Source organism: Saccostrea cucullata, unplaced genomic scaffold, assembly GCF_032062105.1.
Source record: "Saccostrea cucullata isolate Sc308-1 unplaced genomic scaffold, CSIRO_AGI_Scuc_v1 ctg5447, whole genome shotgun sequence".
Lineage (NCBI taxonomy): Eukaryota > Metazoa > Mollusca > Bivalvia > Ostreida > Ostreidae > Saccostrea > Saccostrea cuccullata.
The window spans coordinates 37,586-54,854 of record NW_026935994.1 but is presented as its reverse complement, the minus strand read 5'-3'; the positions used below and the strand labels follow the sequence as shown (position 1 = coordinate 54,854).

At 30.7% G+C, this 17,269-nt stretch overlaps 1 protein-coding gene across 2 annotated transcripts; it reads left to right on the top strand.

Annotated features, from left to right (window-relative positions):
• Positions 1 to 1,550: 1,550 nt before the first annotated feature.
• Positions 1,551 to 15,658, top strand: LOC134244485 (uncharacterized). Of its 2 annotated transcripts, XM_062726751.1 has the most exons (6): positions 1,551 to 1,680; positions 6,706 to 6,768; positions 7,785 to 8,420; positions 8,528 to 8,590; positions 10,874 to 10,918; positions 15,255 to 15,658. In XM_062726751.1, exons 3-6 carry the CDS (start codon positions 7,805 to 7,807, stop codon positions 15,653 to 15,655), a joined length of 1,125 nt encoding a protein of 374 aa, XP_062582735.1. In that variant the 5' UTR covers positions 1,551 to 1,680; positions 6,706 to 6,768; positions 7,785 to 7,804; the 3' UTR covers positions 15,656 to 15,658. The 2 variants fall into 2 exon arrangements, with proteins under 2 accessions (XP_062582735.1, XP_062582736.1); XM_062726752.1 differs by lacking the exon at positions 10,874 to 10,918.
• The last annotated feature ends 1,611 nt before the right edge of the window (positions 15,659 to 17,269 follow it).

Here is a 17,269-nt window from a genome sequence, read left to right as displayed (position 1 = left end):
CTTACATTTCCAAGTATTTTCCTTAAAATTCTCTTTGCAAATTAAAAGATTCCCCATATTGACGGTCGATATCTTTCGAGTAGACAAATATTTCAATTACCGACTGAAAGCCTAACCATAAACTTTAGCAAGGGAAGTTGACGATAGAAAAGTTAAAGTCATCACGTGTATCATATAACTCGGTTGTTAAATTACCAATAACGTCTTCTTCAAGTAAAATATCCAAGTATGAAACAGATGTGTCAGACTCTTTGGTATCTTTAATCTCAAGCTCTCCTAACCTGTATCGACGTTGGAATGGAAATTACCATTATCTAAATCTCTTCTGTACCCCAACAACTGGAATTTAATTTTGGATGATCATACGAAATACCTTAGTAAAGTATTTGTAAGCATACAAAATGAAAAAATTAAACTTTATTTTTTTTTAAAACTGAAACTGTGTCCAAGTTCCTTTAAGTATTAATTAAGAAATGAATTTAATTTTTGAAGATTCATGAGGTTATGAACTTCGACGCTTCACGCAAGCATATTTCATGAAGCGCGTTAACGCTTCATGATAAATGTGCCGGCGTGAGGCGTTGTAATACCTCATGAATCCTCAAAAAATTAAATTCATTTCTTATATTTACATTATTTTTCTGATGGCTTGACATAAATTTACGCCGTTCAACTGTCATTTTTAAAACAGAACAGTTTGCACTATATTTTTGACTTTTTGACGTAAAGAGCGGTATTATGACGTAACAATGGAGATATTCATGCTTATTGGTGATACATACCTAATGTAGTTCATGAGAAAATATACTGCATTTTATTTTGTAAAGAATCATAGGGGAAATTTATTGGAAATGTAAATATATAATAATGTTTGAAATTGATTCTTTATTTCAGAAATCAATCCAAACGTGTTACCTAGGAAGAAAAATGGTTGACAATAAAAACAGCATGTTATTTTTAAACGTTGGATGTTCAATGAATCATCCTAGTAACATTGAGGTAAATGTGCAAGTATACATCGGATATGAAAGTAGATGTTTGCTTGAATTTTACCAGAAACTAGAAATTGTCCATACGTAGAACATGCCTTTGCGTATAAAATTAAGTGAGATATACAGACACCGTATGCAGGTGATAAAGGTATATTGCTGCATAAGTAAGGGACATTGACGATAGGAAAGTTAAAGTGATCGCGTTTATCATACAGCTTGGTTGTTAGATTACCATTAACGTCTTTTTCAAGTAAAATATCCAAGTATGAAACAGATGTGTCAGACTCTGTGGTATTTTTTATTTCAAGCTCACCAGGATCACCAACATTGACAAAAAAAATGGAAATTACAATTGTTAATTGACAATACATCGATATATCTAAATGTCGAGTTGAAGGCAACAGCAAGTGCTTTCTTCTTTTCACGCATAGGATTTTGCAAAAGTTCTGCCTCATGCGAATACAAAAGTAGATTTGTTAATAAGGGGTTGATATTAATATAAAGAAATGGTGAATTGTTCGAGAGCCGAAATCACTGGCAACCGCTACGATCTTGCATTAAAAAGTGGAAATCCCATAGAAGTAAAATGAACCTCTAGTAGATATGTCGTAGGATTTAATCTCGGAATATAGGCTACCAATATATTCATTTCATCATTTGAAAAAGGTAGAGCTTTAAAGAATATCAAGTAAGATTTTAAGTGTCAGAAAAACAAATAAATTTAAATAATGCCCATAGTGGCGAACTTTCGTTTTCCTGCACAGGCATTTGAAGGTACAGACACATTTAATGCTTACATATTTTCATAAATTTGCAAATAAACTGCCAGCAAAAGGGTTCAAAATGACGTTAGGGATAAGATAAGGTCCAATAACAATGCTAATCGAAATTATATATTGTTTTAAAGTCTACTTTCGTTTTAGGAAAACAATCAAGTCAAGTCAAGTCAAATAATTTTTATTTATAGTCGGCATATATATACAATTCAACAGAAATAACATGAGCTCTGGTAAGCTCTTTAACCGACTTTAACATATTTACACAAGGATAAAAATTAGTAAAAATATACATTGTTAGTAAAACAAAAGATAATTTAAATGAAGCCATTTAAAATTACACTTTAAGGCTAAAGAAAACAAAAATCACATATACTAGCCCTTACAGAAAATATTGCCTTCCTGCAAATATTAGCAGCAAGTTCACAGAAAGCCTTTGTCCTGACCTCAATCTGTTAAGTTTAGAGAAAATCCACCACATGTTTCTGAAATGATGCAGCTTTATGAAGTTATGATAGGCCCTCTTTACGTTCCTAGACAAAGTTTTCACACCTTTTTAAAATTAAAGTGCATGATAGCTTTTTATATAAACAGAACTTTAAGAATTTTATATATAATTTTTAATGAATGTTTTTGTGATCCAAATTTACTAATTAATTTGATAACATTTAACTGATTTGGGTCCATCAATACTTTTAAGAATTATACATATGTAATATCAAAAAGAGGACTGAATTCATAAGAAGCTGATTTAGATTTGACCTAGCATTTACACCAGTTACTCAAACGTGCTTTTAAGAAATATTCTTTCAAATATCAAAATAAATCAAAATCATTTCTTACCAATTAGATATCATTGATAGAATGAACATCCAGAGTTTGGCACTTTTAATCATTCAAAACGATGTACGAGGGTTGATCCAAAAGTAATGTCACTGTGTCCATATCTTTAATATTTGGCGTCATATTATCAAATATAATGCACCAAAAGATGCATAAACACAAATCTAATCAAAATTGAAAATTTCATTGAATAATATTCAATTGAATTCATTTTATGGATGTTTAAAACATTAAACGTAGGGGGTGTCGCCGCATCACAACTAAAGGTCACGTTTTAAAGTTAATATTGTTAGAATAAAAAAAGACAAACACATTTAAAAAAGCATCTAAAAATCGTCTAATCGTCTAATATTTTAAAAGACAAAATTTACGACATTTTCTAATCTTTAGTTTAAAATTAAATGGCAGCATTGTTTTTTTTTTTCATCATAAACAGTATTGTTTATATCTGATGTATTTCAGAAATGAAATGTCGAAATGGAATAAAACACCGAAACGATTTGTTATGTATTTTTCCTTCAAAATCGGGAAATCACAAGTAGAAACAGTTATGATGGTAAATCAAAATCGCGGAGGAAAGATTGTTAACGAGAGACTTGTTCATAGATGATTTCAGAGATTTTGGGCAGGTAATAGGTAAATAAATGATCATTTGGGGACAGAAATGTACCGAAAGATAGGAGGTCGGGTGGAAACTTTCAATGGCGTCGACGTTGTCTTAAAAGAGATTAATGGCAGTTTGAGTGACATGAGACACTTTTAAGTTTGTCTTATGGTATTGTTCAAAGAATTTTGACGAAGGATTAAATTATAGATAAAGTGTACAATATGTGCCAATTGTTCTTAAAGAAAAAAAAAATATGTGAATGTTTTGTGAATATCAAATTGTTTTAATAAAACGATGGGAAGGCGTTTTTAAGAGTGTCTGACGGCGCATATCCGTTTTATGACGTTATTTAGGTGCGGCGACTACCATAAACGCACTTTGTGTTTAAGTCGATATTTTGAAAAGTATATACAATTTTAATTTGATTTTTTCAGGACTGATTTAAAATAAATATAGCTTTCATCATGTAAAATTTTGTTAATTTACGTCGACTAGGAGAAATTTTATCGAAGTTGTGACATTACTTTTGGATCAACCCTCGTATATTCCTAACAAAATACTGAAACGTGTACAACTTCAATTCCAACATTTCAAAATGGCCAGTTTTGTGTTGACCCAGTACAATCTGCGTTTCATTGGCTGATTTGACTTGTTTCCTGTTCTTGCGAACTTCCTGCAAACATTTGAATAGTGAAATTTCCTGCAAACTTGCTGCGAACATTAAATTGGCGTGCATGTTTCTTGCAATGTTCCTGCAAACACGTTGGGTTCCTGCGAATTTGCTGCAAGCTTGCAGCAATTGCTGCAATGTTTGCCGAAAGATCGCAGCTAGCGGCAATCATCTGCGAACAAGAAAATTTTCTTCCTGCGAACATTTTTGTTTGCTGCAAGCTTGCTGTAGACTTGCTGCAGGCCTGCAGCAAACATATCAGTTTGGTAAAGGAGCACCTTTTACAAAGAATAAAATAAAAAAAAAGAAGAAGCAGCATATATTGTTTTGCACACGGATGGATATCACAGTCTTTTAAAATAAGCACTAATCATGCTGATTAAAGTAATAATTGAGAAGAATAAATAATATATGACTGTTAAAAGTAAGAACATCCATAAAGCGCAGTACAGTACATAACATTTACAAACTCTGACAGAAATGAAAGTTTAACAACAAGGAAAGCAACATAAAAAGCATGCAACTATTCAGTGCTTTGCACATATAAGGACATCACAGAACATAATAATAATAACAGAAGAGAAAAAAAATAGAAAAAAGAAACCAAAAAACCTGAAGCATACACACACAAAAAGTTTAGATGATTGCAAAAGAAACATTTAGGAAGGCTTCTCAGACAAAGGCAGCATGGACTGGTATTAACATACACTATAGTTACATTTTTGATATCCACACCAGGTAGATATGTAGTTCTTGAATAAATTAAATGATGTGGTATTTCGGATATCATTGGGAAGTGTATTCCATGTCCTTGCTGCCTCATATCTGAAAGAACCTTTTCCATACCTCGTAGTTTTGGGTCTGGGAATATCTGCGGCTTTAGAATGCCTAAAATTCTATGAGTTTTCTTTAACTTTGACCAGATCTTGAAGAAAGAGTGGGCTCTTTTTATTAATGATTTTAAATGTTTCCAATGCCAGTAATCTCATTCTTCTGATTTTTAGGGCGGGCAATTTGGACCTTTCCAGTAGTTGTTCATATGAGCTTTCATAATCATTATAAATAAAGCGCAGCGCTCTTAACTGAATTTTCTCGATTTTTTGAGTATTTTTCTCACTACAGAAGTGCCAAGTCAGGGGGCAATAACTAAAATTTGACATGATAAAACTATGGTATATAGTAAGCTTTCCCAATCTATTCAGATATTTCCCAATCCGTTTCAAAACATTTAGTTGTCTCGCCGCCTTCTTACATATCTCTGAAATATGAGTGTTAAAATTTAGTTTAAAATCAATTGTAATTCCTAAAAGTTTAACTTCATCTTCACATTTGATGATAACATTTTCCAGGTCAAAAGAGATTTGTTGTTTTTGTGTTTTAGCCCCTATTGCAATTGCTTGGAATTTTTCAGGATTTGCCTTCATTTTATTATTTGAAAACCATTTAATTAGAGAGAGACTGTCTTCCTGTAAAGAATTAATAACATTTCATGGTGGATCTAAACAATGGTGATTCACGACTGGAGGATCTAAATTTCTTCAAATTTTGAAAATCGCTGACAACAAGCAGTTAATATGATCGATTAACAATAGTTTTACTATCTATTGTTAAACAACTATTTTAGAAATTCTCTCATGTTCATTTACTGGAAACATTCTTATATCAGGTTGGGCAAACACTCCCAAATGGTCATTTAACCCCCGTTTGGTGGTCAATCGCCCATATCGGCGTCTTTATTAACCACCAAATGGGAGAGAAAAATCGTTTTGTTCAGTTCTCTGGAATGACGTGAAATGGCGCATAATTTCAACTCACGGGGAATAAAATATAGATATTTTTCTAAACTTTGAACAAAAAAAATTCAGAATTTCAACGCGGGCATTTTTGCACAGTGACGTTCAAATATTTGACAAAATCGTCACCTATGTAAACAAGTGTAACGTTTCTGTGTTTTAACTTAAAAAAAGAAAAATTCCCTCCATCTCGCGCGTAGTTTAGTGTTAATTTTCATCAAGTAAAATTAGGGGAAGGGTAAGAATTCGCTTTCATTTCGTATGCAATGGCTTTATCTTTTACAAAAATACGATATGCAGTGACTTCATGAAAAAATAATCGCTCCAAAACAATAATCTTGGAATAAAAACAAGAATAATGGCAAAACGTCACTTTGTAAATTTTTTATTCAAAAATATTTAATAAATATAGTAGATACATCATAGATATGCATACTAAACCACAAAGGGTCGCACAGAAATCGTAACTTCATCCTAAAAGAAAATAAAGAATAAATGTTACATTCAAATGTAGGAAAAAATGAATATTATAGCAATAAGTGCCCACCATACAAATAAGATACGAGGAGCTCGTGTTTAACGGGATTTATATGGAGGTTTATATGGACGCAGATTGAAAGATTATTTATAAAGTTACTTCTCTAGACTAACATCTCTTGTTTAAATATATTTTTTACCGAACAAAATAATTTTTCGTAATGTTTGAGCAAATAGTTCCGACGTCACGAACAATTATGGGTTTCGTTATTACGAAGTTCCAAAGAAATTCCACATGGAAAATTGACTAAATTATATTAAATGGGCGATGAATATGTTAATTAAATTCCCCAATGCCTGAGAAAATGCGCTTTTGCTTTATTTTAATAAAAAAAAAGGATTTAAAAAAGACCACCATTTGGTAGGTAAAAAAGACGCCGATTTGGGCGATTGACCACCAAACGGGGGCTAAATGACCATTTGGGGGGTGCCTAACCTGTATATAGTATGATGATTTTCCTAATAAAAAAAATCATTAATTTTTCAGATTTTACGGATCCCGGACCCAGTTTAAAATGGAAGGAAAACTTGGGAAACATCAATTCAATTGGTATTTTCAGAATTAGAAAGTGAAAATAAAAATAATGACCTATTTATGAAAATAAAAATGATGATTTGTCATTATGCTTGTAAAGGATGCTTTGTACATAACTTCTTTGACAGGCAAAAGTGTGCCCTAAGCCAACTCTATGTCAACCTAATTAAAATTAGATGTTAGATCAGCTCGCATACTCGCTACACTAACGATGTTAGCATAGCGAGTATGCGAGCGGATCTAACATATAATTTTGATTAGATTGACTCTATGGTAATCTTTGTCAATGTTACCGGGTTAAATATCATTAAATTCTATCTATCAATAACTACAAGATCTAGGAAAACATATTTACTGAAGACACGACTGCAATGAATAAATGATCTGAAACCTACCTAAGGTAATTTAGAAATAATAATAAAAAAATACAAATGCACGAGGAAATTCTTGCTTTGGTCATAACTTTGACGTAGCAAAAAATAAGAATATCTGACACAAAACTTCGTGATCAGAGTTTCCATAATTTAATGGTGCAATAACTTTAGAAGATCATACTTGTACAACAACCTGTAGTGATTCTTTTTGTTCCTAGGATATCATAGGACCCTTACTTTAGGTCATTAGATCAAATCACCGAGTAAAAATATTGTTAATTTTATAAATCTTTTGTTATTGAGGAAGTATTTTTAGGTCACATGTCATATGGTATGCGGGTTTGTCACTGTGTACATAAAGTAACGCAACTACAAAGTTAAATGTTCATTTGGACAAATTATTTTAATTCTTGAATTGATGTAGTCTTATCTTTTCTACTAAACAAAAGACATAAAAAAATATACATACATAACATTCTAGCAAGTCAGTAAATTTGCAGTATGGTACTCTAGCAAACAGGCTGAAATCAGTGAAGAGTATTTTAATTTAAGCAATTTTACTAGTTGCCTTAGTGCATGAGCAATGTGTAGTTTTACTAAGATAGTTCTAATTTGTTTGTTAATTATCAAATTTTTCGATTGTTTGTTTCATTTCAGAAAAGCATTAGAAGATTACTATGGCCTCTTCCTCTTACGCGTCTACAGAGGAGACGACAAATGCCTGTAGAGCCTGTCGACTTCTCCTGGGTCCATGTACAGATGAGTTACGTGATGTTTTACGTCATTATGTACCAGCGTCAACATTTCCACACGTCATCAAACGAAAGAGGAGTGATCTCCCCCGTCTGACAGCTCAACAGATGAATCTTATTTTACCCAGAGGTAGTAGTTATCCAGGAAACTATGATGATATGGACATTTCCTTATTGTACATACTACTCAGAAACATTTGTGGTATACCACCACACAGCAATCGCTGGGGATATGATCCAGACCCCACAGATCGATCTCTCTCTGCCAACATTGAGAGAATCCGTATTGCCAGAAATCAGTGTGTACATTCTTCTAGTCCTGTCCTTTCCAACGCTGATTTCAACAGGATCTGGTCCACTGTCAGATCAGCAGTTGTGGACCTTGATTCTTTCCTTAGCAATGGGAACCAGTTTGAAAGAGAGGTGGACTTTTTGAGACATGAGACAATGGACCCTGTCCGTGACTGCCATTACATAGAAGAACTGAGGAAACAGGCTGAAGAAGATGCAGAAACTAAAAAAATGATTCAAGGACTGAAACGTAATTAAGACGACGAAGTTTGACATTTAACATATGAAATAAAGCTTAATACTGTTCATATTTGTATCTGCACTTAATGCTTACTTAAAATATGTTTTTCCTTCCAGGAAAATTGGAAGAGAATGAAACTGAGAGAAATGAGAATCACAATAAAATACTGAAAATTGTTGGTAAGTACCATTGTAACATTGATACATATTTATGAGCTCATTACACTGTTCTTTAAAATTGTATGATATTCAGATTCCACACAAACTGATATTCTAATATTATGAAAAAACACCGGAATCAGGTTTCCACAACCAATCGTGTAGAGTGACAATTGGTGTTAACACTTTAACACGTATAAAATAAATAATGATGCATAATTATTTGAAATAATTTCAACTTTAGTGTATCTATTTGAGGGTTGGGAATGATATTTTCTTTGATTGAAAGACTCTATTACAGACATACTATGTGTGATGTGCATGTATGAATTATCATGCTAGATTTTCTGCATGAAATACTGTATATGCTAATAGCGTATAAATAGCTAACCATTCTTCGATTTAGTCACATCTTTAAAGAAGCTAAAAAGGATGATAAACTAGTCTAACGACTTTATACACAGTAAGCGTATGTTTGTCTATTGTTCTCTGTTTAACAGCAATTGCAAATTTGTTTTGATAATCTTGTGTAAAAACGAGATTGAATAATGAATAAATTAATAAATTAAAAGCTAATATATCAAAGTAATCTTTCTTCATTATGAACAAAAAAAAATAAAAGCTTCCACTTTAATGTAAAAGGTTTATGTGCAATTTTTAGAAATTTATTTTGTGGTACTTAGGAGTTTGCCTAATAGGCAATCATTCCAATGTGTAGAGCCAATTCAAATTTGTTTTAATCCTGACCAAGAAATCTCGCATTAGCATGATAATCGATTAAAAAGATTCTCTGGTATCTTAAGTCTATATCCTGGTAAGGTCCCTCTTGTTTTCACGGAAACTTTTTTAAAAGCAATATTTGGGGAAAAATATATTTTGGGAACATGTCATTAGACCTTAATATAATGCTGTGAGTGTTTGCTCAAATAAATGAAAAGTGAAATGAAGACCAGGAAAGGATCGGGTAAACATGATAAAAAACTATCTTCTATAACGCTTTTGTTTAAAGAAGTTAAATTCAATAACCTTAATTTTTTGCCCTTCATTTTCATCAGCATAAAGCATTGCCCTCATTGGCCGACCGTTTCAAAGCTGCTTGCTTGTTGGGTGCTATCAGATCAAAGGGGGCTGGATTATTCTGACAAGTTCATTGGCGTCGGAAGCAAATTGGGGGGGGGGGGGGGGGGGCTATAAAAAAAAAATCTGGTAAGTGAGGGGGCTATACCTACGAAGATATCTTCAATGCCTATAGCAAGTATATATTTGGAAAAAAATAGTGGGGGTGGGCTATGTCTATACTAAGTATATTTTTGGGAAAAAAAAGGGGAGGGCTCTAAGCCCCCCCCCCCCGGTTCCGAAGCCTATGCAAGCTAATTTATTTTCACTTCTGTAAGAAATTAGAGCTTAGTAGCGAGTTCTTTTTCCACAGTCGCCCAAAACTTTGGTTAAAAATAGAGATAATTATACCTCTATTGAAAATACTCGAATTTGATTGGCTGGTAAGGAAATTTAAAACACAACAATGATTCCATATGGTGCTGCTTACAGCAATAAAAAAACTTGTATGAAGGAAAGCAGAAAGACCAAATTCATTACATATCTAAAAACAGAATGCATTATAAAATTTAAATATCCCACTAGAAATTCCAGATTTTTAGAGTCATTCTTATAGAGTATTAATCACAAAGCCCAAATAGAGAAACTTAACGTGTTCCAATGAATGCATGTGTTGCTTGCTTTTAGCTTTATTAAAGGTGTAACTTAACTCTAAGAATGGTCAGCTATCTGATACAAGTGTATAGTTTATGAAAGAAAGAATAAAAATCCATGGATACTAAGACTCTATTACAAATGTGGAAAAACGCCAATAAACAAAGAAATATCGAAATAATATCATGTAAATTAAATATTGTTAATTTATTGTGAAATGCAGTAACACATTCAGATTTATTGTTATAAGTGTAGTATGTTCCACACTGCAAGTTTAAGTGTTAAAATGCCCAATGAAAATCTTTATCAATTTGATTGCTTGTGAATGTGGACGATGACCAAAATCCCTAAAAAATCTGTTGAAGTATTTTTTGGCCATTAGTTGGAAATAAAATCATACAATGAGTTTGCCTTTGATTGAAATGACTTATTTATTTGTTTTATATTTGTTAAGATTATATCTTACTGTATTTGGAAAAAAAAATAATGAAGTCTAGCTTTGCAAAGATTGAGTTTTACCACAAAAAAAGAGAATAATTTTCATAAATACACAGTATGCCACCTAAAAAGTCTTCTTTTTTATTATTTTTTCAGATGAAATAAGAAAACCAAATTCTGTAATCCCTCCAAATGTCAAAGGTTTGTTATTTAATTCTAAAATAATAATTGGCAAATTTTACAAAAAATTAATTAACCTTGACTTGTTTCAATTAAAACAACATATTGTATATACATTCTGTTTTATATTCCCATGGTGTCAATAGGATTGACAAATTATTTTAAAATGGTTCAGAATCTGAATCTTAATTTAAAACGTTTAAGTATCAATACGCTTGAAGGACTTTATGAAATACATAATAAGAAGAATTCATATATTCCTTTCCTTCAGAATTGTGCAAGAAATAAGAAATTATAAAATGTATCTTTTTTGCTCTTGTATATTGATTGATTGTATATTATAAGAGAGACATTAAACAACAAACGTTATTTTTCGCTGGTTTGAAAAGTTTAAATATAAAAAATTGTCCCCCAAAATATGTAATTTTAATCAATTATGAAAAACTTATGAAAAAATTAAGTAAAACAATACAAAATAAGAGGAGATCAAACATCAGATCAGATTAGAGGTGGGATAAATTAATTTTATTATAACAATGTATTGTACTTAATTTACCTCTTTTTGTTAAACTGAATGCCGATAACTTTATGTGTTATCTTCAGAACAATATTGATTCCTAACAGAAGTTTCAGTACCAAACACTTATAAAATGAACGAGGAATAAATTTCAGATTCTCAAGATTTTTTTAAGAGTCATTATTCTTTCATTGAATTGTATTAATCACAATATATTAACATTTAAATAAAGAGAAACTTAACTTGTTCCAATGAATCTCATAAAAGTTGCTTTTTTAGCACTTCCTAAATTAAAGGTGTAACTTAAAACCTCTAAGAATGGTCAGCTTTCAAATTCAAGTGATATAGAAAAAATTTATGAAAAGAGAAGAATAAAAATCCATGGATCACTTTAGACTCTATTACAAATGTGGAAAAACGACCAATAAACGCGGAAAACTGAAATATTCAGAAATAATGATCATGTAAATTAAATATTGTTAATTTATTGTGAAATGCAGTAACACATTCAGATTTATTGTTATAAGTGTAGTATGTGCCACAATGCAAGTTTAAATGTTAAAATTTTCCCAATGAAAATCTTTCTCAATTTGATTGCTTGTGAATGTTTCACAGCCTGACCAAAATCCCAAAAAATGTGTTACAAAAATTTTCATGGCCATCAGTTGGAAATAAAATCATACAATTTTAGTTTGCCTTTGATTGAAATGACTTATTTATTTGTTTCATATTTGTTAAGATTATATCTGAACTGTATTTGGAAAAAAAATTCTATGGGAAACATAATGAAGTTTCAAATAGCTTTGCAAAGATTGAGTTTTACCACAAAATAAAAGATTGAATAATTTTCATAAATATTAATAGTTAACACGGTTAACATGGTCAGTATTTGTAATATATTGTATTTATTTCCATCAAATACTAACAAAGTTTTTCTTTTTTTTTGGTGTTTTTTTCATCAATGATTATTATTATTTTTATTATTATTATTTATTAAACATTAATTATATATCTAAAATTAATGTCTAAATCAAGAATTGAGTAAATTTTCATTTCCATTTCTAATATTTAACAATACGGAATTTTCAGATCCGTTGTGTTTTGAGTATAAAATTTGTCAATGCTTTTAATTTCCGGCATTGAACCCGATTCGAGAGGACAATCACAATTTGGGTTAAAACATAAGGTTATATAAAATGAACTACCCCTTTGTGTATATACGCTGTATCATTTTGTGTTTTTGTTATAAACCTGTTTTAAAAAAAAGATTTCAATGTTTACTTGCAAACACAAAATATAGACAATTTTAATTCTTTTCATGAATTTTGTTGGTGTACTACAACAAAATGAAACTTAATTGTCAAAATATATCTTTTATCTCTGAATGTGAGGGGGTACTTGAAGGATTTGTTTGCATGGATTAAAGAAAAAAAATCCTAATATTTATTTACATAAAACACATTCAAATAACAAACATGGAAAACTTATCCTTTTTTTGTCATTGAGAATCGAATGAAAGGAGTAGCTATTTTATTTCCATATAATATATATAAATATAATAAATATATATATATATATATATATATATATATTTTAATATATATAATTTATAATAAATTAAATGCTCACACAAAAGATAACTCATTTGAACAAGTTGAATTTTTAGAATTTTTGTTGATTCATTTAGATGAAGAGAGTGATAAAAATTTTATTATAAAAATTTATATTACCTAAAATCCTACCATAGTTAAACAGGGCTGGAAATTTGAAGGGAAATCAAATACAGGGATAATATAATTGCTCATGAAAGACCTAAATTTAATTGATATTTGAAGAGAAAAAAATCCGAACAGAAAACTATTTACATTTTTGTGAAAAAATCCAATTATTTTGTCAAGATTAGATTTTTTCTTGATTTTTTGAATAAAAATTTCAAACCAGGAATCTTGCCAGTAAAATGGTCAAAAGGTGAATTTTTTAAACTTGGAATTTGGTTTAGTTCAAGTGGGGAACAAAAAGATCTCTCAAAAAACTTAAACACAAAATTAGATGAATTAAAAGCAACTTTGAATTTATGGAAAATGAGGAACTTAACACTTATTGGCAAAATTTTAGTGTTTCTGAACTTTAGCAATTTCTAAAATAGTATAAAGCTCTCACTCCAAATGATATTCGTCTAAAGTCTTTAAGTTCATATGGAATTGAAAAACCAAAGGTTAAAAGTTCAGTATCTTGCCAAAAAATTAAAAGAATGGGATGAAAATTTATTTTGGGAAATCATTAAAACTAGGTTGATATATAAGGATTTTTAATAATGCAAGATGTAAGGCTTCAATCTTATTCCAAGTGCTTATTTTATATGTATGATTTTATAATTATTTTTTGACATAGGCTATATAATATTTAACATTACCACAATTTTTTTTCTTTTGCCAGGGATGAAATTATAATGATTTGTCTATTGAACCAATAAATTTTTAAAGAAGCAAATTCAAGTTCTTAAAATCAATAATAATGTTTTGGAAAAAATAGTACACAAAAGGAATCTTATATATTAGAGATATCTCGGTTAGGTAATAATTAAATTTTTTACTCATGCTGATATTATGAGACAGTATGAAAAATGTATCTTTTTTGATCCCTTTTGCTTAAGGAATGCCATTCCATATCATTGGCATGAAAAAAGCTTTAATCAATACAGATTCCTTGATCTTAAGATCAATGATAAAATAAGTCCATTGTCAAAAATGTCTTGTAAGACTTTTACTTTAAAATAAAACCCTCCACCGACAAATGGTAGTGGGAGCTCCAAATGAACACAAAATTTTCACCTGAGAATGGAAAAAAAATCTTGTAAACCTTTTGTGTGTTCTAATGAAACATCATTATTTGTCAATATAAGCTGGTTTGCAAAATAAGACTTAAATATGAAAAACTTCAAAAATTTTGTAAATCCCAAGTTTTAGAACAAAATATTACTGTACTTGTGTTGCAATTTTAATCAATTATGAAAATATTCAATATAGGAGAAAATGTTTCTAAAATTTTGAATTAAAAGTTTTCACCATATATACATTCGGTTTCAGATAATTTGGATGTCAGTATGTCAATCATATGTTCTTAAATTTCATCTAAAAAAATTAATTAAGAAAGAAGTGAATTTCAATCAGTAATTTTAATTTTAATATCTTAGGTGGGATAATTAAATTTATCTTTTTTTTTTATATTTTAATAATGTATTTTTGTAATCTACCTTTTTACAATCTTGTTTTTTATTAGAAGTTTCAATATCAATGCACTTATAAAATGATACAAGGTAGATGTATTTTAAATTATTTTTAATGTTTAACAAAATCAGGAATCCCATTATTTTATTTCATGTTAATTTGAATGCTTTTCTATATGTGTATTTTCACAATAAAAAAACATTTAAAAAAAATATATCAAATTTTGAAAATTTCTTTAAAGATATAATTTAGCGGTAGGTGAAAGCAGGGGTTAATGAAAATATGGATATTTTCAACATGTAAATCGGCTTTATCAATTAAAATAAGAAAGTTTTGAAAATTAAGGTGACAATATAATTTATGGTTAAATCATAATTGATTTTCAAATCTAAAAACTTTTAAATTTCTACAGAAATCCATAAATTACAGCAATTCTTCAAATTTAATCCTGAAAACTTATCTTTATAATAACCACGAGCATGTACACCATACTTTATTAGGCATTAGCTTATTTTTCATGTGTAAAACGTTTAATTACTATGAAATGCGAGTAATTATATAACTGACAAGATAAGAAAATTATGAAATATCTTGCCGTAACAATTCTTTATAGATGTTTTTGAAAAAGATGTCATACTATGGAAAGAGGAGGATGGGGTTTACAGTGAAAGCCACGGTTTCCCTGCAATGTTGGATCAAGTCAGAAGTCAACCTTACATGACATTTGTTGGTGTCCCAGGATCTGGAAAATCGGCAACGATTCATCACATAGCCTTGATACTCCAGAAGGAAGAGTACGAGGTTGTACCTATTATAGATATCAGGAAGATTGAAGATTATTCTGACTCTCGTCATCCACAGGTTTTTGTCATTGATGATGTGGTAGGTGTTTTAGGTCTGCAAAAACAAAAGTTAGAGTCATTGATAGACTATAAAAGAAGAATTTCAGATCCGCCCAATAGAAATACAAAGGTATTAATGTCATGTAGGGAAGCAGTGTTTAATGAATGTTAAAAATCATTTTTCTCAAATGAAAAAAACATAGTTAAGATGCATAGTTCCGAAAATGCATTGAACGATGAAGATAAGAAAGCGATCCTTTAGAAACACGGCTTGGATAGAGATTTGTTGTCCCCTACATTACTGGGAGGAACATTGGGTATGTTTCCTCTGTTGTGTAAACTATATTCAAAAGAAGAGTTTAGAAACGATGCAAGAAGGTTCTTTACCTGTCCAGCTGAATGTATTTTAGGACAATTTGATAAAATGCAAATGCTAAATAGTTTATGCTATGCTACATTGGTCTTGTGCATGTTAAATGACAATAAACTATCAAAAGAAATATTACAAAACACCGAAAACGACGTTTTCGTGGAAATGAAATCAAAAGTATTAGAATGTTGTGAAGTTCAGAGCAACACGGATGCATTTAAATTTGTTAAAGCATTGGCAGCTATGGAGGGGACATACACAAAACTCTGTGGTACTGAGTACACCATTATTCATGACTCTGTATTTGAAATCCTTGCATATCATTTTGGTTGTCAGTTTCCAGATCTTGATTTGCAATATATTAGCAGTAGTTACATTGCTTATAAGATGAAAGTACAGGAAGATACAGAAGAGTCAGAGGTTGAATGTAAACAAGATGAGAATGAAGAATTTAGTGGTGAGGAGCATGAAACATTAAGTAGTGAAAGAAGCCAGGATTCAATTAATCTCTGTATTAGGTTAAGAGAGGATCACTATCCAATGTTAGCAGAGCGTTTGTACAGAGATATAGAAAATATGGAGCTGTATGATGTTTTTATGAATAATGTTTTAAAACATCCCAGAGTTTGTCAGGCTTTTATTGAGGTGTTAGAGAGAAAGTCTTACACTGAGTTAAAGTCTCTATTTCTATCAGAACAGAAAGATGTGTCTAAGGTAGTGAGTAAAAAAGAGCGTGTGAGTGAGGAGAGTGAGAAGACGGGAAAATGGTACTGGGAGAGGGATAGACAGAGTGTGTTGTTGAGTGAGAAGGGTGATTATAAAGAAAAAACATACAGTGTGAGGGTTATCAGTTGGGTGGTTTACTACGGACACAATCAGATCCTACAATATATTTTAAAACAAACTGAATTACACAAAGAAACAGAGATTGAACTATTTTGGAATTCCAAATCAATCAATGAAGGAAAACAGAGAGGAATTAACATTGAAAAAGATAATGAAACAGACAAATTATCTTTATCGAATTCCATTAGTAATACAAAAAATCAAAAACAGTTTGTTTCTGAACATAACTGCTTATTTCTATTGAGTTGTTACAGTGGAAATTTAGAGACTATAAGAGTATTAGTCAAGTATGTTTATATACAAACAACAAACAAGGAAATGCCACAATTGTTTTATGATACACCACTGACAGCAGCATGTAAGGGTGGACATATGAGTATAGTGAAGGAGCTAATAGAAGCCGGAGCTAAGATCAATCAACATGGTAAGTTTCATACACCACTGACAGCAGCATGTTTAGAGGGGCATATAAGTATAGTGAAAAAGCTTATAGAGGTTGGAGCCGATATCAATCAACAAGGTAAATTTGATACACCACTGATAGCAGCAATTGAGGCTGGAGATGAGCTA